Source organism: Papio anubis, chromosome 16 (genome assembly GCF_008728515.1).
Source record: "Papio anubis isolate 15944 chromosome 16, Panubis1.0, whole genome shotgun sequence".
Lineage (NCBI taxonomy): Eukaryota > Metazoa > Chordata > Mammalia > Primates > Cercopithecidae > Papio > Papio anubis.
The window spans coordinates 57,010,702-57,035,396 of record NC_044991.1 but is presented as its reverse complement, the minus strand read 5'-3'; the positions used below and the strand labels follow the sequence as shown (position 1 = coordinate 57,035,396).

Genomic DNA, 24,695 nt, shown 5'->3' with positions numbered 1-24,695 from the left:
AAACTACTGTAGATGATACAGGTTTTAAGTGGGTGTTTTTACAATCTCTTCTGCAATATACTAATTACGCAGACACTGTGAGAAGGCGGTGGGGGGAGGTCAAGTGTATGTACATGGGCCTGGCAGTTACGGATGGAGTGTATACTGCACTCCATGGAGGCTGAATGTGGGCTCTGGATGGGAACAGGCAGTACCTTACCACTTACTGGCAGTGTGACTGGGGCTCAAGGTTTTGCACTGTGAAGTGGGACCTTTGTGAAACACTAAAGCACCTCTGCTGGCTGCTGTAGTTTCCGTCAAAGCAACCCATTAGAAAGTACAAAAGTCCATTGTCCTCATTCTGGTTTTTAATGTTCAAGGTGACAACAGTGTACAGTTTTTCCAGACCCATATGTAGGTTCCATAGTAATCTCCAACTGCTGGAGAAAACACCATGACAGATGCCATTGCCCCAGCAGGTCACTGCCAGTGTGGGAACTTTGGGATCAAAAGCACCAAGCCAAGTCCCTTGCTCAGGATGGGTCTTGGTTGAAACCACAAGCCCTTCTGCAGTTCTAGGTGGATGTAGTGTTGGTTCTTGGCTCATTGCAGGGGTGAAGCAGGAAACAGAAAGACTGGTGAGGCCTGCTTGGAAAGAGGATCGAGGCACATTACGATTCCAAACCAGGAGATCCTGAGTCAGCACTGATTCTAAGTCTCTGGTTTGTTTAATAGGGGAAAGGATTCCATCCAAGAGCCCAATGGGCCTCCTCTCCCAAACCTGCATAGGAAGCAAACTTATGAGGGTGATGGAGGGTCTTTACCAGGCTAGGACTACTGCCTATGTTTCTGCAAGTCACAAGTCAGCAGGTCAAAGAACAACTGTGAAGCAGAATCTGCTAAGCAAAGCCAAGTAGTGACACTCACTTCCAAAACATACCCAGCAGAAGCCTCCTGCACGTACCAACAGTGACAGATGCTTGTAGCACAGGAAACTCACCCCTTCTTCAACAGTTGATTTGATTTGCCACACATCACTAGTGAACAGCTCGGTGGCATTTTGACTGTTTATCTTTTAGGGCAAGATACCCTGATTCTGAACTCACTTGGGTTGGGTTGGCATGAGCTGTATCCTAGTGAAAAAAATACCCCACCTACCTCCTAGGTCCACGCAAGACTTCTGCACGTGGAGTAAATCAAACCATAAAGGAGCCCATAAGAATACCCAGGAGGCGAGCAGTCTGGATGGTGACGGAGGAAAGGGCCAGGCAGGCAGGTGGAACAGAATCTCAACTGGCCAAGGCCTGGCAAGATTGGATTTCCCAGGGGTTGAGTAAAAGGAGCACAGGGAAGTATTTATTTTCACCTTCTGAAGACACTGTGTGCATGTAGCTCTGACTTCCCACTTTTAGGGGGCTCTGGCTGCTGCCCAGTTTTATCTGGGCAAGTGATATATTCTCGTGGGAACAAGTGGTGGCAAAGCCTCTTTCAACACATTTCCCCTCCTTCCTCCAGTGATCGTTGGGGCTGGCAGGTGGGACACACTAGTGAATAAGCCTTGTGTGCCACAAGTTTTTATGTAGAGAAGATGGAAGGAAGTTTCCTCCCACAGGCCCCAAGATAAATATAATTTTAAAGCAATTAATGCCTGCTTCAGTGGGAGAGTTTCCGTACAACATGCTGGTGATATTCCTTCAATTTTTTTGGTTGTTTTTATTTTTTTTTCATTAAAGTCCATTGATCATCACAAAAACCCAGGAAATGCAACTAAGGAGAAAACAAATGTCCAACCAAGATCTAAGAACCCAGAGCTATGGAGGAGACGTCGCACTGGACTGCTGGGTGTGCACAAGGGGGCAGGAGGGGCGATCCTCATGGGGCATGGCCACTGGCCATGGGAAACACAGGAGGGACGCCAGGCAGCTGGCTGGGCGGTTATGTTAACCGCTGCACGATGACAGCATTGAGCAGGTTGGCTTCCTTCAGGGTCTGGCTCTCATCAGCCAGCTCTTTGTTCGGGAAAGTAGTCATGAGGATAAAGCTGGTGGCAGCCATGGCTGGCCGGGCATCCACGATGAAGAGTCGGATGTCGCTGATCCTGCAGGAGTTGGGGAAGTGGTGAGCAGTGCCCTCCTCTGTCGTCCACACCCCTGCCCTGTGGAAAGCTAAACACCTCGCAAATCCCCTTCCCTGACCTTCTCCACAGAACAGCGAAAGCTACGCTCAGGCATGTGGGACCATGTCCCTTTCTTGCCAAGAGTCCTTCACTGCTGTTTCTATTTTCCTTGAGATAAACATCAACAACCCTACTGGGTTCCCAAGGCCTGCCTAATTTTATACCACCCTCTTTCCCCTCAATCTCTTCTCCCCACTTTTGGTTCATCAGGCCATACTCTCTTCCCACATTTGGGTCCTTCTTTCCAGAGGCCCCCCTGCCTGATCCCCTTCCTGTAATCCTAATCACAACTCAGGCCTTGGATCAAATGCCACCTCCTCAGGACAGCCTTCCTTAGCTCCTTATCTCCATCCCTGGCCCTCCTTCCACATTTATGGAATGATCTGATTAGTGTCTCCTCCTGCAGCTCATGAATTTCATAAGGGCAGTATATGTCTGTTTTGTATGTCACAGGAATCACAAACTATTTGTCAGAAATTAATGGTCAACTTCTCAGGGCCAGGAATCGTTTCTCCAGACACTGCCTGTCTTCTGAACCTGGAGATCATATGAGAATGAAACCACCTGGAAACAATGCCTCCTTCCCTACAGCACTTAAACAGAAGTTTCCTTTTTGCCCCAAGCCCCTAAAATCTATGTAACTTACAATTTGGCACATCTAAGGGCGTGGATCTGCCTGTGACTTTTAGCAAACCAAGCCTTGTCACCCAGCGAAGCTCTGCATGGGCTGTCCATCTTGGGAGTGGGCAGCAGTGTGCTGGGCTTAATGAGTGAAACGAAACTGAGGCAAGTAACTCACATCACTGGGATGGGTCACTCCCTTAACCACCAGACACTTGAGTGTAATGAAGGTTCCTGATGAAGGAGGTCTGAACAGGCTCTAGATGCTCCTGGCTCATAGCTGGGGCTTGTCTCCCGCTTTTACTCACAGGCGAGCCCAGTCGATACTCAATAATTGTCAAACAATTCACTGACCCCACATGTGGGTGCTGGCTTAGTTGGTTCATGACCAATAAAATTTAGACACTTCTGTTCTACAGAAAGGAGATACCAAATATATTTACTGGCAACAGTCCTCTAGCACCTCTCCTACTAGTCTCTTCCCTTTGCTGCGCCTCAGTCTCCCCATCTTTAAAATGAAGGAGGAACTGATCCAGCCCAGATGGTCTGAGATGTAGAACAGGCATTCCCAGAATTCTCGACAGCCAGATCTAGAAGAGATCTTCCTGGCCCAGTGGTTTTCACAGGCCGCTTGTGGGGAGGGAGGTGGAGGAAGCCAGGTGAGTGGGATGCTGGCACTGTAACCCCTTCTCCTCTATCAACCACAGCAGTTCTAATTTGATCTCTTCACAGGACTTTAGAATAAGACTTCCTCTGAACAGTCTGGTAGCTTACAAAAGCCCTGAGAAATCCAATACCCTAATTTTACAGATGAAGAATGAGACACACGGGGGCGGGGGAAGTTAACAGTCACTGACCACACTAATGGAAAAGTGGGGACCAGAACCTAAGGCTTCAGACTTGTATTCCTTATCACTCTCGTGTCTGTTTTGGGGAAAGCATGGAGTGCCTGCTGGTGTTTAGGAGGAAGAACGGCTCTCTGCTTCCCACACATTCGCGTGAGTCCCAGAGGACGCTCCTAGAATAAGCAAGGCCACACAATGCAAGGTACCTGTGGCTGTGGTTAAATTTCTGCACCAGCCTCCCGCCGTCTGCAAGCCGAATTTGGATGTTTGTGGTAGGCTCTGATTCGTCGATTAAGATGGAAGAGCTGGCTTTGGCTTCATTTTCTGCCTGTTGGGCTGGAGAGCTGGTACTCAACACCTGGGGGGCAGTGCTGAGGAGAGAGGATGGCATCAGGACACAAGCAGAAACAAGGCCCCTGGCAAAAAGGGAATCCCCTCTTGGACTGTTACTGAGCATTTGCTATGCTCCTGTCATTGTTTGGTGCTGCTGAGCTATTGACCCAGACAGGGAGAACTGTGCCCTTGTGGTCCAGCAGAATTAGCTTCAAACCCCAAGTCATATGTTTCATATGTTATTGCTAGCTCTCTTGCTCCTGAGTAATGTGGGCAAGTTACTCGGCCTTTTTCCTCCTTGGTGTCTTCACCTGAACAAGGGCTTGAAGGAAGGAAAGCAGGACAGCCTAGGGTGGGAGAGACAGGGTCATAAGGCTAGAAGACATAATAGACCAGGGTCAGTTTTGGTCTCAATGGAGTGGTAGAGGGGAGTGTTCCAAGTCTGCAGGTGAGGCAGCCTTGGCACAGCCTGGCTGGTGAGTGGCAGGTTGCAGGCGAAGCAGTCCAGATTCTTCCTCTGTGATGGAATTTTCAGGCCTGCATTACCTAGTGCACCTCACTCATATGTGTGTCTGTAATCATACATCCACTATTGAGGGCAGGGGAGAGAGTTCTGAAGGGCGCTGAAAAGCCAATCAAGTGCTGGGTACTGCTGGGATTCATCATACAATGAACAGGACACAGTGTCTGCCAGTGTTAGATTTCATATCTCAGAATCACATGGACCAGGGTTTGAATTACTCAAACATGCTTACTTTCAACAAAGGTAGTAATTAGATTTTTAAAGGGTTAAGGCTATAGGCCTTGCTCAGTTTTTGTGAGGATTAAAGGGGAAAATTGCATAATGCACTCAGGATGGCTGACAAACACAAAATGCACAAGGACTCCCGCTTCTCCACAACTGTATGGAGCCACCTTCTCTCCTCCAAACTACCTGTTCACTTCACTCCCAGTCTTTCTCTTAGCAGATGACCTGACCTAGACCTTTGAAAAGAAGCAAGGCCATTAGATAAGCCTTCGCTTCCCCTCAAAGCCTCTAATTAGATCAGTTCTTGTACCTTACCCTTCCCCCTTCACAGCCCCAAAAATGGTACTCAGAGCAAATCCAACTGAAAGTGCTTTCCAAAGTGTATTCCATAGGAAGGAAGGTGTGGGAAAGGCCACATAACACACCAGCAGCTTCAGAGGCCATTGGCACATTAAAAGTTTTGAGAAACTGCACAGTTCAATACCGCCCTGAAGCATATAATTAAAGAATGACTGAAAAGTGAACTTATTCTTTTCTGTGAATGTGAAAAATATGGACTTAGAGAATTACAAAGTAGAGCTCAGAAGAGAATGTCGCCCACATTACTAGCACTAGAGAAGCTGCTTCTATGCATCAGTCACACAGCATGTGGGACTCAAAAAGTGTAGGCTGGGACACAGAGTTTAAATGACACCACCATAGGCCACAAGAGTTGCTTGGAAATAGTGAAGAGGTAAATCTCATATACCTGTAAATGCCTAAGCTCTGCACCAAGCTTTTCCAACCACCCATGGCTCATGGGCCGTACGCGGCCCAGGACAGCTTTGAACGCAGCCCAACACAAGTTCGTAAACTTTCTTAAAACGTTATGAGTTTTTTTTTTTTTTTGCTTTTTTTTTGTTGTTGTTGTTAGCTCATCAGCTATCATTAGTATTAGTGTATTTCATGTGTGGCCCAAGGCAATTCTTCTTCTTTCAATGTGGCTCAGGGAAGCCAAAGACTGGACATTCCTGATCTACACTATCTTGTTTTGTTCATTAGTTTCACAGACATTAGGTCAACTCTCCAATTAGACTTCAGGCAGCCTGTCCCTCAACTATTTACAATAATTCAAAGTACATGTACTCATTGAAAACACTGCCTGCCAGAAAGGGAACTATAACATTTTCAGTCAGGCCTAAAATGAGAAAGACGCTGTTAAGCCAAAATAGCTGATATCTATTCAGGCAATGGGGTGGAGAGTAGAAAAAACAGGAGTGACATTTACACCGACTTTGTGCAGGGATTGTCTAAAGGAGCTTTCAGTCATGACCTCACTGAATCACCACAACCATCCTTTGAGATGGGTGTAGATGGGTGTTATCTCCATTTTATAGATGAGAAAACAGACACACATGCTATGGATCATTTTTAAAAACTCATGCAATAAACAAGCTTTCTTTCAGTATATATTCTGTGTATTCCCACCAGCCAGGATTTTGTCAAGCTTTACAGTTAGGATGGTTTACTTTAGAAAAATAATATTTACATTGAAAATGCTTTCTCAAACTTCTCCTTGAGTGTCATTCCTCACTTACGAGCTGATGACCCTCAGCAAGTTACTGAGCATCTTGGCACCTCAATTTCCTTTTCTATAAAATGGAGATACTCTCCTTACCACATCTCCATGCCTTTTAGGGGGAAGCAGTCTCTACTGTCCCTATTATTAAGGAAAGTTGGTGTGACGCTAGAGAAATGGCACAATCTTTGGAGCTATGCCACCTACCATTTGGCCTCCGCTCTGCCACTAAACTAAACAAGCAGTGTGGCCTTAAGCAAGTCACAACTTCCCGGGGCTTCAGTGTCTTCGTGTGTAAAATGAGGAGCTGTTCTGTTTTGAGGATGAGACGGGATAATGTGCATGCAAGGCCTGATATTTAGGAAATCCTCCACACAAGGAAGCAGTTGCTGTTTGGGTTTGCTTCCCAGCACGTCCTGTTGCAGATGGCTGGTGGCTCATCACTGGAAGAGATGAGGAAAGTCTGATGCCTGGACTTGGCTGTGCTGCTTCTGACTGGTTGTTTCTCTTACACACTCCCTGAAAATTAGGTGAGGCAGGGTGGCCTGATAAATATGGTGACTGTTTATGAGGCAGCCATTCCTAAGCCAGGCCCTGTGCTGAGTACTTCACATGTATTAACCCACATTACTTAACCCACAGGCTTAACCCCCAGCCTATGAGGTAGGGATTCATCATCTCCACTTTACAGATGAGGAAACTGAGGCACAACAGGGTTAAGCAACTTGCCCAAAATTCCAGTGTTGGTTCACGGAGGAGGCAGTATACAATCCGACCTGTCTGGCTCTCCATCCTGTGCTCTTCACACTGTCCCACTCTCCTGTTGGGCCTTACAGTCAGACAGATATAGGCTTGGATTTCAAGACCCAGTTTCCTCATCAAAAAAACAGAGTTAAAACTTCCCAGATAGTTGAGAAAATAGCTAAAAACATGCACTGTACCCAGCACATACTAAAAACACAAACAAATGTCTATGTGGCTATGCAAGAATATCCAGGATGCTATGCAGGTTGGCAGGTAAGGGCAGAGACTGGAGGGACCCAGCTCTGCACTGGCCAGCAATATGGATCTCACCAAGTCTCAGGGTCCTTCTTTCTAGAATGGGGATCAAAACAGGATTAAAGAAGATAAAACATGTGAAATACTTTGCATAGTGCTTAGCTAACAACATAAAACACTCGACCAGCCACTTACTATCATTCTTCAAGGTCCTGCCCCACTTATATTTGCCTCAATTCTGGACCTAAATCCATTGGAAATGCTATCAGCTGCCCATGGGCTGTAAGTGGAAGGTCACCTGACAGGCATTCCCAGTCTGTGCTGCTCTCAAGGAGGATAGGGAGTAGAAGAGGAGGAGAAAACTGAAGACCAGGCCTCCTGATTCTTCAAATAAAAAGAGCACATCATTTAAAGAACATTAGTTCCATAGTGCTCTAATCATCCCGCAGGGCAGCCACATACATCTGTTCAAAGGAGCTGGTCTGTCAGCTCTTCCTGAGAACTGCCAACAGCTGGGCTACTGCTCCCAATGAGCGGCTGGCCATCTGCAGCTGTTTGACTCACAGGCAGGAAAGGTTAGAGCAGATGTCTATAAATAGTGTTTTTGGTGTCTCCCTGCAAACATAGTAAATTATGGGGAAAATGAGTCTCAATCCAAGAGTCTGAATCACCCAACTCCTCCTGTCTTTACAGTGGGAATAAACTGGCACTCGGTACTTTCTTGCCACTATTACAAATCCTGAGACCAGTCATATTCTCCACAAAAATAACCACTAGAGACGGCACAGGAGCAGCTAAAGCTCACTTCCAGCAGCAGTGACCCCTCCTTTCAAGTGCACTCTTGCTGTTTGCAATTCGAACCTTCAGATCAGCTCCCAACCCAAACAAACTAACGTCAAACCTAAAACAACAACAAAATTCTCTGGTTTCTCTTCAAATTGTATACACCTTTTGCCTTTTACTAAAACAACATTTAATACAACTGAATTTTCTCAAATCTTTGAACTGAGACAACTTATTCATTCACTTGAAGCATTTTCCCAGATAATTAAGATTTTGAAAAAGCCCAGTAATGACTGATTTTTGAAGCAAATCTGAGAAAATTTTCTTGAACTTTTGGCTTCTGATCATTTTGGTTCACAAGACAATGAAAAATGTAGTAAAACTTATGGGAAAACACTAAAGCAGCTGTCCTGATTTAGACTGAAAAGCTAAAGTCCCATCTCATCTAGCTATATAAAACTGTGGCTGGTTTTTTTTTTTAAGCTAAGTTTTCATAAAAAGCCAGAACTGAAATAAAATGCAAGTGGAACTGGCAGTGAACACTTACTTTGTTGATAAACATCATGGTGATATCAAGTTCTATCTTGTACTTATTCTCCACACTAATATTTATTTCTATCATGCTAAAATAGACTATTTAAAGATATTTTAATTTTCTGAGATGCAGAGTTTCACACACATAATATGGTTAGACTTTCCGATAGTAGAAGCATTTCCTGTTAGTATTATAAAATCATACCCAAAGTGCCTCCCTTGTAACTGGCAGTGAGCGTAAAAAGTATAACCTTTTGATCGGCAATTTGACATCTTAAAAATATGAAGCCCTTTTGAAACAATAATCCTATGTCTAGCCCAAGATTAAAGAGTATACAAAGATTTAATTAGAGATATTCACTGCAATGTTGTAATTCTGGTAGCTGCCTAAATGTTTAACAGTAGGGACTGGTTAAATTACAGCACATTTGTGGGCTAAAAAATTATGTAAGCATTATAATTAAAAGTGTAGAAATAAACTCACTGATATAGGATGACAGCCATACTTCACGGATAAAGCAGAAAGCAGGTGATAAAACACCATGTTTACAAACACATGCAAATGAGTAAGAGAAGAAAGAAACACTTGCCAGATATTTCTGGGTGTTAGGTTTAGGACAGCTTTTATTCTTTACCTGCACTTTGTATTAAGATGAACATGTATCACTTTAATAATCAAAGAAAAAGAAAATTAGGTGCCCTATAAAGCTCATCACAACTGACAGGGACACTCTGTAAGACTAGCTGTCCTGGGCTAGTCCACGGCCCTTGACACAGTAGACGAAATGATGAGAATAGGCATGACTTAACTATTTTGGGTCTGCTAAATCTAATACCCTGAGCTCTAACCCTTGCTCCTGATAAGGCATGAATGGTCAATAGGCAGGTAAGGGATTCTAGCAGAGGGCCAGCCAGAAGCTCAGAGGGCATGGTTGCTGGAAGACCAAGCTTTGATCCCTGAAGACAGTGAGGTGAGCAAGGGCAGTACCTACTTTGAGAACTGCCAGATCTAGGTTAGAAAGGATGTCTCATTGTGCAGGAGTGCAGGAAGGAATGCCAGTCAGAAGGCCTGGGGTCCTGGCTCTAACACAGACCACACACAAGGACAGGCCCCTAATGTCCAAGAGCCTCAGCTTTCTCTCTATAAAATAAGGATCTCATTGGCAAGAAGGGTCACTATGCTCTGAATGCCTACCATGTGCACAGTTCCCTCTGAAGAACACTAATCAGGTGACCCCATGGCCTTGGCCAAAGCTAAGTGGATCCTGAGAGAAGGCAGCCTACTTATGGGTTGGCCAAGAGTCTGCTGGGAAAACTGTATGAGGGATACCAGTGACTATTAACCAATCAGATATCATCAGAGGGTTTGAATAGAAGATAAAGAATGTCTGTTAGTAGAGGGTACAGGAGTGAGAAGGCAGTGGCAGAGGACACAAGACAGAAAAAGTCACAAGTGGCAGAGTGAGTGTCAGGAAGGGCCAAATAAGTAGAAATAAGAGCTGCTGAGCTGCCATAACGGTGGCACACCAGCCTGCAAAGGGGCAGCAAGGTTCTTGAGCGTCCCTGCATCCCGAGCAACCCACCACGAGGCCTGGCTGGATGAGAGACTGTAATTCCTTATTCCCCTTGGAATCCCCATTTCAGCCTTAAGCCATCAAGGAGATGACACCTTCCCTGAACACCCTAGATTACTGATCCATAGTAGCAATTATGTTACACTCTCTGCTTACATTGACTGCTAACTATGGAACAATGTTCTACATGTATCAGCTCACTTATTCCTTGCAACAATAATCCTAGGAGGTATGGACTCTTATTAGTACCAACTTATGGTTGGGGAAACTGAGGCTATACAGTCCAAGGTCACACTGCTAGAAAGTGAAGAAGCAGAGATATAAACTCAGGTCTGTTAACTCCAAAGTCCATGTTCTCCACACTGTTCCTCCCATAGAAATACAATTTGAAGTATTTTGTAAACAGTAAAGAGCTAATAACCAAAGTGAGTGATACACAGGGTCTGCTGGGTTTGGCAGGTGTGACTGACACAGTCTGGCTCTCACCTGTGCTGCTCCTTACCTGCCTAGTTTCTGACCCTCGCCAGTGAAGGCTTTGAAGGCTCCTTTGGGCTTCACAAAGTCCTCGTCCCGATGGTCCTCCATATCCAAGTTCACCTGTCCACCGTGAGCTAGCCTCCGCAGCTCTGCTGGCACCTCCCTGTGGGAGAAAAGGCCATGCTGGGGTCCACAGAGAGAAGATGGAAATGACAGTGATGGGGAAAAGGGGAGAAGAAACCTCTCAGTCCCACAGAGAAAATTGCTGAGTTTCTCCAGGGAGCAGGCTACTCTGGTGGCTACCTGTCTGCCTCCACCTTTTCTCTTGTTTGCTCAGCCATGGCCGACACCTATTTCTTATTTGGCCACTTAGGTCTGCCTCAGGCCCAAAGGGGAAAAATGGACACACAAGGTTTTTGGAGCAGATCTATGAATCTGTATCTCAACTATGCTGAATCTGCTTCAAACAATTTACTTCACAAATAATCAACATTCTGCCTTCTTCTTTCCCAACTGCTATCCACTTGCTGATTTGGGACCTGGAGGAGGGCTTTTTCACTCACCCTCTGCGGATAGACTCCAGAAACTGGGCATTGGATGGATCTTGGTAGCTTCTGAGTTCTCCGTTATCCAGGCTGAATCCACTCTTCCAGAGTTTCAATACTACATGAACCTGTGATGACAGGGAGTAAACAGTTACCAGGGATCTGGTAAGCATAACAATTTGAACTTGCAAATTAGCAGGTTTTTACTATTTCTCAGTGTTGCTACTATCAAAACACACATAGACACACATATATACATGTGTGCATAAGCAATTCAACAAGCAAACTAAGTAAGCATTAACCTAGAATAGGAAGGTGATCTAGCACAGACAAAGAGCAGGGGTTTTGTTTTAGGAGAGCTGAGGCTGCATCTTGACTGTGCCACTCACTAGCTAGATGGCTCTGGGCAGGTGACCCAATTGACGCTTTGCTTGTGCTTGGTATGCAGTGAGTGTCCGACTAAACTACCATGGCAAATCTTGCTTGTGGACTATTCCACAGTCATTAAAAATGTTATCTACAAGTTCTGTTAACAACAACTCCCATACACATTCACAGCAAAGGGTCTAGAGGGCTAAAAACCAATGCATTAGCAGCTGCCTCGGAGGATAAAATGTTTATTTTCTTCTTGCTTGACTTTATTTTGGAATAAAACCCAAAATTATTTAAAACATATTATAGAAATCAATGATCACAAGACTACAAGAAAATGTTTGTGGTATAATATTGAATAAAAAAGACTCAAAATTGTGTGTATGATTACACTTGTGGGGAGGGGGACCCTATGCACAGGGCTAAATAGTGGACAATGAGGAAAACTGGAAAAAAAAAAAAAAAAAAAAAGAAAAAAGAAAAAAAAATTGGTGTTAAGTCTTCTCTGGGGGTCTGAAGACAAGTTCTTCAGCTATACTCACATCACTAAAGAACCCCAGATACACTGTACCTCTGCCTGAGATCCATGGGCTGCTCAAAAAACTCCTTCATTTGCCCATCCCCCTTTCCCCACCTGTTCTCACCAGCTCTCTCACCCAGCACCCATGAAAGCTGCCTTTGATTTTCCAGTAAGCCTCTCTGTTCGTGAACCACAGCAAGGGCACTATGTCTGTTAGCTTCCCTTTCAGAGGCTGCTGGTTCATGCACAATATGTAACCAATCCCTTCAGAGAAATGACAGAACAGTCCACAGGCTTCCCTCATGCAAGGTGGATGCACACTCACATCTTGGCTGGAATGCTGCCTCTTTTCTCCTGCCACATAGGCAGACTCTTCCTCTGGTGCTGCCCCAAGGCGGTAGCCACCTCCTGCAAATGGCTATAAAGGGACAAGTTCATACACATTTGAGAGGTTGGTCCGTGGTAAAAGGGTTACTCAGATATAATGATATATATATCTTAGGTAAAAGGAAGAAAGAGGAATGGGTTCCTAATCAAGCATGTTAGCTACTAGATGCATTTTCTCTGATATCAGACTCAGTGCCTACATGGCCAGGCAGTATGGTAAATGAATCAGGTGGCCAGAATTGGGGCAGTGCCTGGCTAAAGGAAACAGATGCTACTAAACTCTCATTAACCATGACCATGTAGGAATTTGGGTACAGGATTCCCAAAGGAGACAGAAATCCCTATTTTATATAAAATAGATGACTATTAATTCAAGTAAAACAAAATAAAACTCCAAATAAGTCAAACTGGATAGGCCAAACAAAACATGTATGCAGAACCCAATCTAGACCATAGGCTATAGGTTTGAAAACTCTGCCCCAAATCTTGGTTCCACGTTAAAGGGTGAGAGAAACTACACTCGCATTCTGCACAGAAGACCAAGTAAGCACATGAAAAAAAGAAAAAAAATCAGTCACTACCGAGGTGAAGAAGGTGGCATTCCCAGCTCTGGAATCTCAGTCTTGTGGGCAGACAATGACCCTTATACTCACTCTCGGTTTACTGGTCTCTCCAGGGCTCTTGGTCACTCGCTCCACAGCTACAGCTCCATGCTCTTTGGCACCTTTAAAGAGATCATCCACCAGCTCGTTGGGACTTTTCTTCCTGGGAGGGCCAACAATCTGCTGTCCACTTCTCTCTGAGCCCCCAGCATAAAACCTGTGTACAAAATATACCTCTAACATGAAACACTCATGGAAAACATGAATAGAGCATGTGCCAGGTTGGTGCTGGGCACACTGAGGCAAAGGGTACAACGCTTGTCTTTAAAGAACTTACTGGCTAGCTGGGAACACATGGAAGGAGGCAAGCAGGTACAATGCAGTGTGAGCAGCAACAGAAGTCAGTAAGGGAACACTGGGTGGGAAGGACAGCCAAGACTTCCTATAAGGGTGTCTTCTGGGCCGAGTCTTAAGGATGAGGATGAGTTTATTAGGTGAACAAATTGGGGAAAGGCATTCCAGGCATGCAAAACAGCTTATCAGCTCAGGAGAGAGTCTCAGCTGGGAAATATCAATCTGGTGGCCAAGCTCCTCTCCAGGAGACAGTGACTGCAGTCATAGTCAGAAGTATCCACCACTAGAGACTCAAGGTTAATGGTGGCACTGGCATGGTTAGTACAAGCAGCTAGGCTCCAGTCTTGGCTCTGCCACTGTGTGTCCTGGGTAAGCCAGTGCACTACTCTGTAACTCACTTTCCTTGTCTTTGAAATGGGAGGGAAGGACCACATGCCCTACCTACCTGCTCCTTAAGTCAGAGCCGTGAGGTTCAAATCAGCAGATGTATGCAAAAGAACAAGCACAGAGTAATGCACACAGGTAAGGTGGTGTGACACAGCACCAGGAGCTCCCCCAAGCCTCACCTCACCTTGCCATTCATGTGACACACACTGTGGCCCCTGAGGAAAGGGTATTGGAGGTCAGAGAAGCTCCAATCTCAAATACAAGCCCCAAGACACCCACACTGGGCTTTGCAACAGGCCAGGCATGGCTTGAGATAATAAAATTAGTACTTTTTTATATGGGTCTGAAAACCAGCTGTCATGCAGCCTGGCCCCACTGCCTCCTTATTACTCCTAGTCAGAGCTAAGTCAACAGCTTGTCCCCAAGGGGGAAAAATCGAGAACCTATAAACATTAGGCTCAGCCTTCTATTTCCTGACATTCACCAGGGAACGAGAGGCAAAGCCACAGGCCCTGACAAGGACAACAGTACCAGTGTCCTTTCAGTCTGAAATGCTGAGGGGTCAAGGAAGTAAGCAGAATGTGAAATAAAGGAAGGTCATCGCCTGGAGGATGTGACTGGGTGGGAAGAGAATGAGAAAGTCATTTATGAGCTGGGCATTCACGTACTTGATGACACTGTGTTTCACTCAGGAGTGTAAAACCCTAAAATTAACATATATTCTCATATCCGGGAGTATCTAAAAGGAAGGTTTTGAGGCAGTGTGAAGGTCACAATAGGAATGAAATTACAGAATAGAACACATGTAATTTCTCAGCCCACTTCTCCAAAGACTGACCATGATGAGATAACTGCATTCCCGTAATAGTTATTATACAATTTTCCTTAGGAATGTCTGACAGACCGAGGCAGATCCTGTGGAGAACCAAAACCCATGAAATGAGGTTGTAGCCAGTTCATTCTTGTTCATTCCAGGTAGATGAAGTTCTGCTAAATGGACCAGAAAGTCAAAGTCTTTATTAAGGGATCTCAAAGCCCTGGCTTCAGAACTGGGAGCCTGTGATCAAGAACCTTAAAAATATGCATGCCCTGGACCTGGTATTTCCATTTTTAAAAACTATCCTAAAAAAAAATCTGAAATGTGGTTAATTAATCCACAAAAATGTTCACAGCACTGGTATTTACAGTAGTAAAACATTGAAAATAACCTAAATGTCAGGCATCCCATATAACAGATTATTATTACAGCATATGAAAAGGCATATGAAGGATTTTAATGACATGGGAAAATGTTTGAGATGTAGCATTGATTCAACAAAACCATATTTATATACGGAACAAAGACTGGATGGAAATATGCCAGAACATCAACCGAAGTTACCAAAGGGTAGATGAGTTTAAGACTTTTTCATCATACTAGTCTGTATTTTCCACAATGGATATTTTTATTACAATGCTCCTAAAGGTTAAGAACAAACAGATGTGTGCATGTCTATTGAGGGAATATACACTTATAAGCCTATTATTCTGTGTTTTACATGATGTTTTTTAAATTAAAAAGAAAAAGCTGGAAAGAAATATACCAAAAAATGGATATCTGGTTACGTATGGATTGTAATATAATGAATAACTTTTTCCTTCTTTTCCTTATTTTTTAAAATTGTAAATTGGCAGTTTATAATTGTATATACTTATGGGGTACAAAGTGATGTTATGCTTTAACAATATGAAGTGGATTAAATCAAGCTAGTTAGCATATTCACCACCTCAAATACTCAAAATTTTTGTGGTGAGAACACTTGAAATTAACACTTAGCAATTTTGAAATGTACATGCTCTTTAATTAACTATATTCATCATACTATGCAAGAGATCTAAAAAAAAAAAAAAGCCCCAAACTATATTCCTCCTGTCTAAGATTTTATACCCTTTGACCATCATCTCCCCATTATCCCCTCACTTCTGCCTCTGTAACCACACTCTGCCGATTGTTCTAGATTGGAATTGTTCTAGATTCCACATGTGAGAGCGTGCCGTATTTGTGTTTCTGTACCTGGCTTATTTTAGTTAGCATAACGTTCTCTATCCATGTTGTTGAAAATGACAATTTTCTTCTTTTCACAGACTGAGTCGTACTCCTACTGTGTATATATACCACATTTGCTTTATCCATTCATCTGCTGGTAAGACACTTACGCTGATCCATAACTTCGCTACTGTGAAGAGCACCGCGATGAGCATGGGAACATAGACAACTCTTTACAAACTGATTTCAGATCTTTTGAGTCAATATCAAAAAGTGGGACTGCTAGATCTTTTCCTTATTTCCCTCCCCTAATATTCCTCAATAAATACATTAAGTAACAGAACAGGGGTCACTTCTATGCTACAGGGAGAAGAGACTTCCTAGGATATAACCCACAGACCAGCCCACAGTAGTAATGGCTAACAATAACCGAATATGTTTACCAGGTCCTGTTCTAGGTGATTTACACATTACCCTGAACTTCCCTATAAACTGTCCCCCAGATCCCATCTAGAAGACTCACCTCTGGCCTTCCTCCTCTTCCTCATCCTCATCTTGGTCATGAATGAGGTCTCTGAAGGATGTCACTCTATTATCACTGGAGACACAGAAAGGAGCAAAATGATCTCAGGGAGCATTAAGAAAGGTAACCCTCATCACCAGCAGCTAAGGAGGTGAAGACACTGAGGTTAGATTTTTGGTAGGCGAGAGGAGGATGTTATGTGGAGACAGGTTAATCCTCTAAGACTGCACATAAAATAATGTGGCATTTATTTTTCCAAGGTCACACAGACTGAGTATAAATTAGAAAGTCCTATCGTGAGGTAAAATGGAATCCCAATTTAAGCTGTCCTGGCTTTAATAAAAACTAGAAAGTATTTATTAATATTTAGGAAAAAAAAGCAGTGTTGTGTAGGGTGGGCACAACTAAAAATGAGTACAAGGGTTAAGTAGTACAGACAGTGGGAAGGAATAGAGGAACGCAAGAAAGGCTTTGCAGAAAAATGAAATATTTGGACCAACTGCCAAAGAACTAGTGGACAGTCACGGGGATGGGGCTCCTGGGGAAAAGGGGTTGGTATAGCATTACCGGAAAGCAGCATACACAGTGCACAGAGACCAGAGAGTTGAAGGAAGGACACATAGTCAAGAAGTAGGAATGAATGAATATGTGGGTGACAGCACTGGAGGAAAAGCAAGCCCCAGTCTACTTCTGCTGCAGGTTAGTCAAGAAGTAGTATTGATTTTGAGGAAAAAAGCAGTGTTGTATGGGATGGGCACAACTAAAAATGAGCGTGAGAAGGGTTAATTCTCTCTGACAATATCTTCCACTGCCACTTTCCACCTAGTTTAGATCTGTCCTCAAGGAACAGGCTTAGTTTTTCAAGGATCATAAGACACAAGTTTTATCAAGATGAAAAAAAAAATTCTGTATTTCTTAGGGGAAAAAAGCAGCTTCCATACAATATGGGAGAAGGAGGGTGATATGGTTTGGCTCTGTGTCCCCACCCAAATCTCATGTTGAACTGTAATTCCCAATGTTGGAGGAGGGACCTGTATCATGTGAGTGTATTTCCCCCATGCTGTTCTCATGATAGTGAGTGAGCTCTCACAAGATCTGATGGTTTTAAAGTATGTGGCACTTCCCCCTTCACACATGCTCTCCCCTGCCACCATGTGAAGATGTGCTTGCTTCCCCTTCGCCTTTTACCATGATTGTAAGCTTCCTGAGGCCCTCCAGCTATGCTTCCTGTACAGCTATGGAACTGTGAGTCAATTAAATGTCTTTTCTTCATAAATTACCCAGTCTCAGGTAGTTCTTTATAGCAGTGTGAGAAAAGACTAACACAGAGAGTAATACAGGTTTAGTGAGGCTTTAATGAGCTGTTAACTAGGAAGAAAGCTCCAGTTCAGTCTTGAACATTTATTTCAAGGAGACAATCAGGGGACAGAAGAGATCTGAGGTTCCATCAACTAGAAGTGAGAAGACAAAAACCAATCAATGTAGCAAATAAGCTCCCTGTATGAGTTGGCTCCTGAGAACAGCCTCCTGGGCATTCCTTGATACTCGATATGACATGGTTCAAAAGGATCCAAGTGATGAGATCTGTACTAGTACCCTGAGAGTACTAGTTCCACTCATTCATCTTCCCAAAGGGAATTTTCCATACAGGGTCAGCCTAAAGTTTCTTACAATGACTAGGCTAGGATGAGCATCTATGAAAAAAATATTTTCTATCTCCCTGTTGTTAAACTTTCAAATATACTTGCTTGGGCAAATCACTTGCTCTGGCTATGGCTTTGTTTCTTTCCCCCAAAACTCATACACCCAGACTCTGATGGTATCCGACACTGATTCTGGTGTCCATGTACCAGGTTCCAATCCCAATTCTGCTTCCTACCCTGTGATCTTGGACATGCTATTTAAATTCTCAACGCTCTCATTTTCTCACATGTAAATAAGATAATCACAGCATCAACCTATGGACTTTCTGTGTACAGGTGGGGTACTGATGCACGGAAAGTCTTTTGCATGGTGTGGCACATTTAAGTACTACTCTTGAGTAGCAGTTCTCAAAGTGTGGTCATGGACCAGGAGCATCAGCATTACGGTGAACCTGTCGGAAATACAAATCCCCAGGCCCCTCTTAATTCTACTGAATCAGAGGCTCTGGAAGGGGTATTCAACAATCTAGTCTTAAGGAGCCCCTGAGGTAATTTTGGCATACATTCAAGTTCAGAACCACTGTCTGGAGTAATGCTTTCAGTTACCTTCTGGCATGGGTGTCCTAGGGATATCACCAATTGCTGAATACTTTAGTCCTATGGTCTCTATAAATCAGCTAAATATCTCAGAAAGTTCAATTTTTCAATATTAGAACTATCTCCCAGGCTACTCTGGCATACTGAAGTGGCACAAAGCTCCTTCATCAGATGACATTTTCTGTTTTTAATCTGGTTACCCTAGCTCTGCCTCTCTCTGATGATGGAAATGCTCTATCTGCACTGTCCAACAGAGAAGCCACTAGTCACATTTGGCTATTAAGCATCTGAAATGTGGTTAGAGCAAATGAGTAATGATGCTTGCTTAATTCTAATTAATTTAAATAGCTAGTGGCTACCTTATTGGATAATGTAGTTTTAGAGAATCAGACAATGGTAGTCCCTGAAAGTTTCAAGTGTAACTTTTGCTGGATGAAAGGGGGGGAAAAAAGGAAGAAACTGTTACCTCTTGCTTGACCCTGCATACAGGGGTGGGAGGTGCTGGCAGGGAGGTAGCATGTGGCAGTAGAAGCAGCTTTGGACTTAGGCAGACTTGGCCGTGAATCTGTGGTAACAGTAGCTGTAAGTTACTTGACCTTTCTAAGAATTAGCATCCTGACCAGCGAAATGGTGAGCACCTTACCTACTTCAAAGCTGTTGAACAGTATCAGAAGAGAACACAGGTGAGAAATATGGCTAGAAGGATGGTGACTGCTCCTGAAATACTAGCCCTCCCACTTCCAGGAACTTACAATTTACTTGGGGAGAAAAATTAAGTATCAGGAAAAGAGTTCAGGGCAATGTGGGAGAGATGCCACCCAGTAGTATGTGGATATAGTCAAAGAACTGAAGGAGTGATAGTTGTGATTGGGGTTCTGTGGAACAGAATTATGGCATGCCGCCTGGTCACGGGGTTAGGAATAACACGCTCAACAGAGGAGTGGGGATGGAGATGAACATGGAAGGATGCATGGGATCTGTATAGGCAGAAAGCAAGAGAGTGGGCACACCTGACCAGGTGAGAGACTCAAACAAAAGCAGGAGAACCAAAAATAAGGAATAATTAGAGCACCAAAGAAATCAGTTTGGTTGGAACAAAGGATTTAAGAAATGAGGAAACGGAAGTCAGATTAGGAAGGTGGGTCCAGGGTAAACTCTGGAGGACTTTGAATGTCCACAAGAAGAGGCAGAACGTCGTTGGGGCTGAGAGCTGAAATGCTGAATGTAGAAACAACCCTACATTTAAATCTTTGTTTTACTAGCTCTGTGATCTTGGAAAGATACCCCAACTTCAGTGTCCTCATCTGGAAAACAGGAATAGTACTAACCTCAGTGCTAACAGTACTAACAACAGTACTAACCTCAAAGGGTTGCTGTGAGGACTAAAAAGGTGTTCATGTAAAAGCTTAATCCAGTGCCTGACTCCTAAATACTCAATAAATGGCAGCTGTTATTACTGAGTTTAAACTGTCTCCTATAGCAATGGTAACATTTTTATGTCTGTCAGCCCTTCGAGAATCTCATAAAAGCCATGGACTCCACAAAAGATACCTGCTAACGTGTACACAAACTTTTGCCTGTAATTTCAGGTATTAATAATTTAGAGACTTTCTCACGCCCATTCCATAGATTCCTCCTAGGGTTCTGGGGCTCCATATTAAGAATCCTTATTCTAGAGTCGGGTGTTGCTCTGAGGCAGCAGTGACAACATAAAAGGGTATGTGAGAAGTCGAAAGTGGGGGATGGGGAGAAGGCAGCAGCTGGCTAACTGTCCTGCAACACCCAGGTCGAAGCAGAGGCACATCCCACACAGAATTCCTCTGAGGTGCTAGCACAAGTTTGGCTTTTCCTGAGAGTGTAGTCCTAGCATTTGCTTTCCTCCTCAATAAGGACAACCATGCAACAGACTGCATCCTCCTCCCTCCCTTTTTCTTGTCTTCAGTTCTTTTCTAGGCCTACTACCAAGTCTGAGCCTTAACAGAGCAATAAAGCAATGCCTCTTGGACTGAATGTGTGTCCAGTCTTTTTACTCACTTCAGTTCTAATATTAAACCCTATGTCTTTGATTCTTTTACTTTTATGCCTATTCTTAAATAAACATACTTGTTGGGGAATAGACAGAGTAAACAAAACAGGTTGAGAATGAATGCTAAAAATGATAATACTAAAATTACAATAACAACACATACTGTGTTCTACTTGCTTGTGGTAGCAATCTCCTATGTGGTAGGCACATTCAATCTCCTAGGTGGTAGGCACTATCATTCCCAATTGACAGGTAAGGAAAATGAGGAACTGATACATTAAGTAACCTGCCCAAGGTCACAAAGCTTTTACTTAAGTGGCAGAGCTGGGATTTGAACCAAGGCAGTCAGGCTCCTGGGCCCATGCTAATAAACCACTGCCTTAATAGAACTTTGGGACTACTGGAGAAAAGAGAGGAGTAAACATGTAACTGGCATTAGAGACTAAGTTTCAATCTCTCCCCCTGTATAATTCTGACATGCCAACATCCCAACAACACCCTAAGGTGGCTGTCAAAGACTCATACCCCAGAAAATTAGCCATCTCTACTAGCAGCTGCAAGAACAGCACTTACCCTAACATGTCCCAAGCAGTAATACCCAGATGTGCCATCACCAATATCTCATAGGTTAGCACGTGCAAACAGTTACAAGATCACTTTCCTCCTACCTCTTTTCTCTGGATGGGAGTGAGTGAAAGAAGTTAATAAAGCAATGAGATCTGGGGTTAGTGCTCCTTCTTTAAAGGAAGGAAATATATTTTAAACCTCAGTTGCTTTTAGAGAGAAACATAATTTACCACTTCATGGCAAAGAAACACTATTGGTTATATTCTGGGGTTGAATTCAAACCCAAATAAAATTTCCTGGCTTTAACATACACTAGAGAGTAGAAGCAATCAGGCTAAGGCAGAGAAGGGAGACACCTCTGCCGTCACACTCTCTGTAAAGGTTCAGACACCTTTACAGGAAGCACCCCTGCCTGTCTCCTGGAAGACCAGCATTGTCTCACTCTGCAGAGCACAGGAGCATTCTGCTGTGGGAGCCAGGGAGGCGGCAACAGGGGATGCAAATGGGATCGCAAAGGTTAACACTGTTTTACCTAGTAAGACAAGGTCTCCCTAATCAACTTGGCCAAGGGTGGGTTACACAGGTTTATTTTGTACAAGACTTCTTAATAAGGTAATGGGCATCCTAAAATATCAAAACAGCTTTCCTAAAGTTATTTCGCCTAATCTTTCACATCTATAGCACCCTTGAAAGGAAGTTTTTTGGCTTTTACTTAAAAACTTTAGAGTTGCAGTGGTCATTCCTCATATTACATATGTAAAAGACCCTCAAAAGTCTTAAAAGTAGATTTGTGGTTTCCCCCAGAATTGAACCATAAACCACACCCAGTTAAAAGTCATGCATCTCTGTACTGGAAATGACTGAGGCTTGCTGGGAAGTACTACCCATTGACACAGTCTAACCTTCTCATTCAGACCTGGTCCACACGCCCAGGCCTGAACCCTCTGGTCAGAAAATAACTCCTCTTCACTGCTGGAAACACTCATGTAGCAATAATTGAAGTTGGCCCTTACCTGGGGGCTGTGCCTCTGGACACTGAACTGGGGGTTGCCTGCGAAATGGTCACAATGTCTTCATCCCCTCCGTCCTCATAAAAGCTCGCTAGCGCGATCTGAAACAGAGAGGTAGTACCTTGGGACCCTTAAACAGGCCTTCACCTAACACATATCTCCTCTGAGCACAAAGGAGTACAGACATGGCCAACACTTACAAGGTAGCTTGCATCCATGGGCCAAAGAAAATTAGACCAGAAGGTTAACAGCTCAACTGTTAGTCTTTGTGTCAACTGAAACAAATTCCACCCACTACGGTGAAAAGAAGGCAGTAAGAATGGCTGGGGTGGAAGACACTCCTCATTCTCATTTTATGAAGAAACGTGATCTAGTAAAAGTAGCACACATTTAGCGAGCATTGTGCCAGGTTGTTCTGAGCATTCTACATACGTTAATTTGTTTAATCCTCACAGAACTCTATGCTATTAGTACTATTATCATCTCATTTTATAGTTGATACAGAAGCACTGAGAATTAAAAATAATTTGTTCAAGTTTACACAACTGGTAAAGAGTGGAGCCAGGTTCCATCCCTGCTAGTGTGCTCAGGCCCTTACTCTTAAGTGTTTCCAGTACAGACAGGAGTCAGGAACTGTGAAGTCAGTCCAGGTTGCTACTTTTCCATTCTTTCAAGTTGTTTCCTAATCTGTGAAATGGGGGTACCTATCTCACCAACCTGCACAGTGGATGAGATAATCCATTACGATTTATGCATACTTGCATGCCAGGTCTACACATACAGAAGGAATATGGAATCTTTTGGTCATTTGTGACATCTCGCTCACCAACTCAACAGACAGGCATTTACTAATCACTTGCTTTGCACAAACACAAGAAAGCACTGAGGTCACAGAGATGAAACAGACATTGCTCCTGTCCTCAGGGTCACCAACTTTACAGGAGACAGTGAGCTGTCACGGGATAAAAGTAATCTGCTGGGAGGCAGTGTGCTGTCTCAGGACATGTAGTGAACTGGCATTCTCAGGGAGCCTACCTTCAAGTCCTGTTCCTGCCAGGCAAGTCACATGCATGAGTTTCAGTTTCCCCACTACAATGTGAGGCGAACGAGACAGAAGATCTGTTGGTCACAACACTGTGTGCTTTTATGTCTTTCAGGTAGAAACTTTTTATTTCTGCCCAGCACAGAGGCTTCCCATTGTGTCTAGGTGTGATCTAGGTGTGATGCTTTACCTAATTCTTATGTTTGGGAAGCAATTTACGTTTGGCAGCAGACCCAGTTCAAATTCCAACCCCACTACTTACTGGCTATGTGACCTTGAGAAAATTCTTTCCCCTCTGTGCTTCCAATTCCTCATCCATAAAATGGGTCTAGTCTTTACCTCACAGTGTTGCTAGGATTAAACGAATCATATTACGTAAAGTGCTTGGCACATGGTGGTTTAAAGCCTGGGCTCTGTCTGCTTGGAATCATACAGAACTGAGTTCCACTTCTACCTCTTCTGCCTGGTAGCTAGTGAGGCCTTGAGCAAGTTACTTAACCTCTTTAACCTCAGTGGCAAAATGCGAAGGTTAAATGACAAAAGACATGTAAAGCAGTTAGGACAGCGCCTGGCTCATAGTAAGTACTCAATAAATATTAGTCATCATCATCATCATCTACCTAAGACGAGGCTGGCCAAGAATATTTATGCAATTCTTTCTATAGTTAATTACCGAGTGCTTACTATGTGCCAGGCATTGTTCTAGGCACTGGGAATTCATCAGTGTACAAAAATCCCTGCCTCCTGAAGCGTAAGTCTTCTCAGCGAGTATTTAGTTTATACTTAGTACGTGCCAATGAACTACACAGTAATTTCCACGAGACTCCCATTTTACAGATAAGTTAACTACGAAAGGTGAAGAAGCTCCAACCTTGCGCCACCACCCCAGAGGTATTCTCCCAGCAATTAGGAAGGCGGGGCGGGGTTCAGCTCCCGGGCTGGACTTCGGAAGTGGAAATCAGCGGCCACCTAGTCCCGAGTGGGGCTTCACCCAAGAGCTGCTCACTCGGACCAGCTTGGCCTTCGGCAGACATTCGGCGCGGCAGCCACGCCCCCAGGCGCTCCCTCTCCTCGCCGGCTGCTGCAGTGCCCGAAGTGTCGCTGACGCCGCAAGCGGGAGAGGCAGCGTGAAACTGGCACGGCAGAACTGGCTGGGGCTGGCCCGCGTTCCCCCACTCCCAAGCCGAGCAGGCGACGCGTGACAAGCGGTCCCGGGACCATGAGGCCTGGGTCGGGCCGCGGTAGAGCGGGGATGACTGTGCGCTTCGGCCGCCGCGGGCTTAAGGCACCAGGCGCCCGTTCCCAGCAGTCCCCGGCCCACCCGACACAGCCCGCCTCGCGGCGCTACCTGCAAGTCCCAGCCGGCCGATTCCAGAAAGAAGCGGGCCCGCTCCTCCTCGGCGCCCGTCACCGCCACGAACTCCCTCAGCGCCTCCTGTCGCTCCGCCGCCATCTTCGACCAGTGCG

At 44.3% G+C, this 24,695-nt stretch overlaps 1 protein-coding gene across 2 annotated transcripts; it reads right to left on the bottom strand.

Moving 5' to 3' along the window:
- Positions 1-329: 329 nt before the first annotated feature.
- On the bottom strand, positions 330-24,695 carry NSFL1C (NSFL1 cofactor). 2 transcript variants are annotated; one of them, XM_003904953.4, is made up of 10 exons: positions 24,577-24,695; positions 22,190-22,287; positions 16,344-16,418; positions 13,853-13,858; positions 13,105-13,270; positions 12,390-12,482; positions 11,191-11,300; positions 10,653-10,790; positions 3,828-3,992; positions 330-2,077 (listed from the first exon to the last, which is right to left on the bottom strand). In XM_003904953.4, exons 1-10 carry the CDS (start codon positions 24,679-24,681, stop codon positions 1,915-1,917), a joined length of 1,119 nt encoding a protein of 372 aa, XP_003905002.1. In that variant the 5' UTR covers positions 24,682-24,695; the 3' UTR covers positions 330-1,914. The 2 variants fall into 2 exon arrangements, with proteins under 2 accessions (XP_003905002.1, XP_009214693.1); XM_009216429.3 differs by lacking the exon at positions 13,853-13,858.

Excerpts from the sequence above, each read along its gene's own strand:
- NSFL1C (XM_003904953.4), bottom strand. The coding sequence starts at position 24,681 with ATGGCGGCGGAGCGACAGGAGGCGCTGAGGGAGTTCGTGGCGGTGACG. Across the intron at positions 11,301-12,389 it reads GGCAGCATTCCAGCCAAGAT|GTTCATGTAGTATTGAAACT; the intron begins GTGAGTGTGCAT and ends CTGTCATCACAG. Across the intron at positions 10,791-11,190 it reads CTGGAGTCTATCCGCAGAGG|GGAGGTGCCAGCAGAGCTGC; the intron begins GTGAGTGAAAAA and ends TTTCTCCCACAG.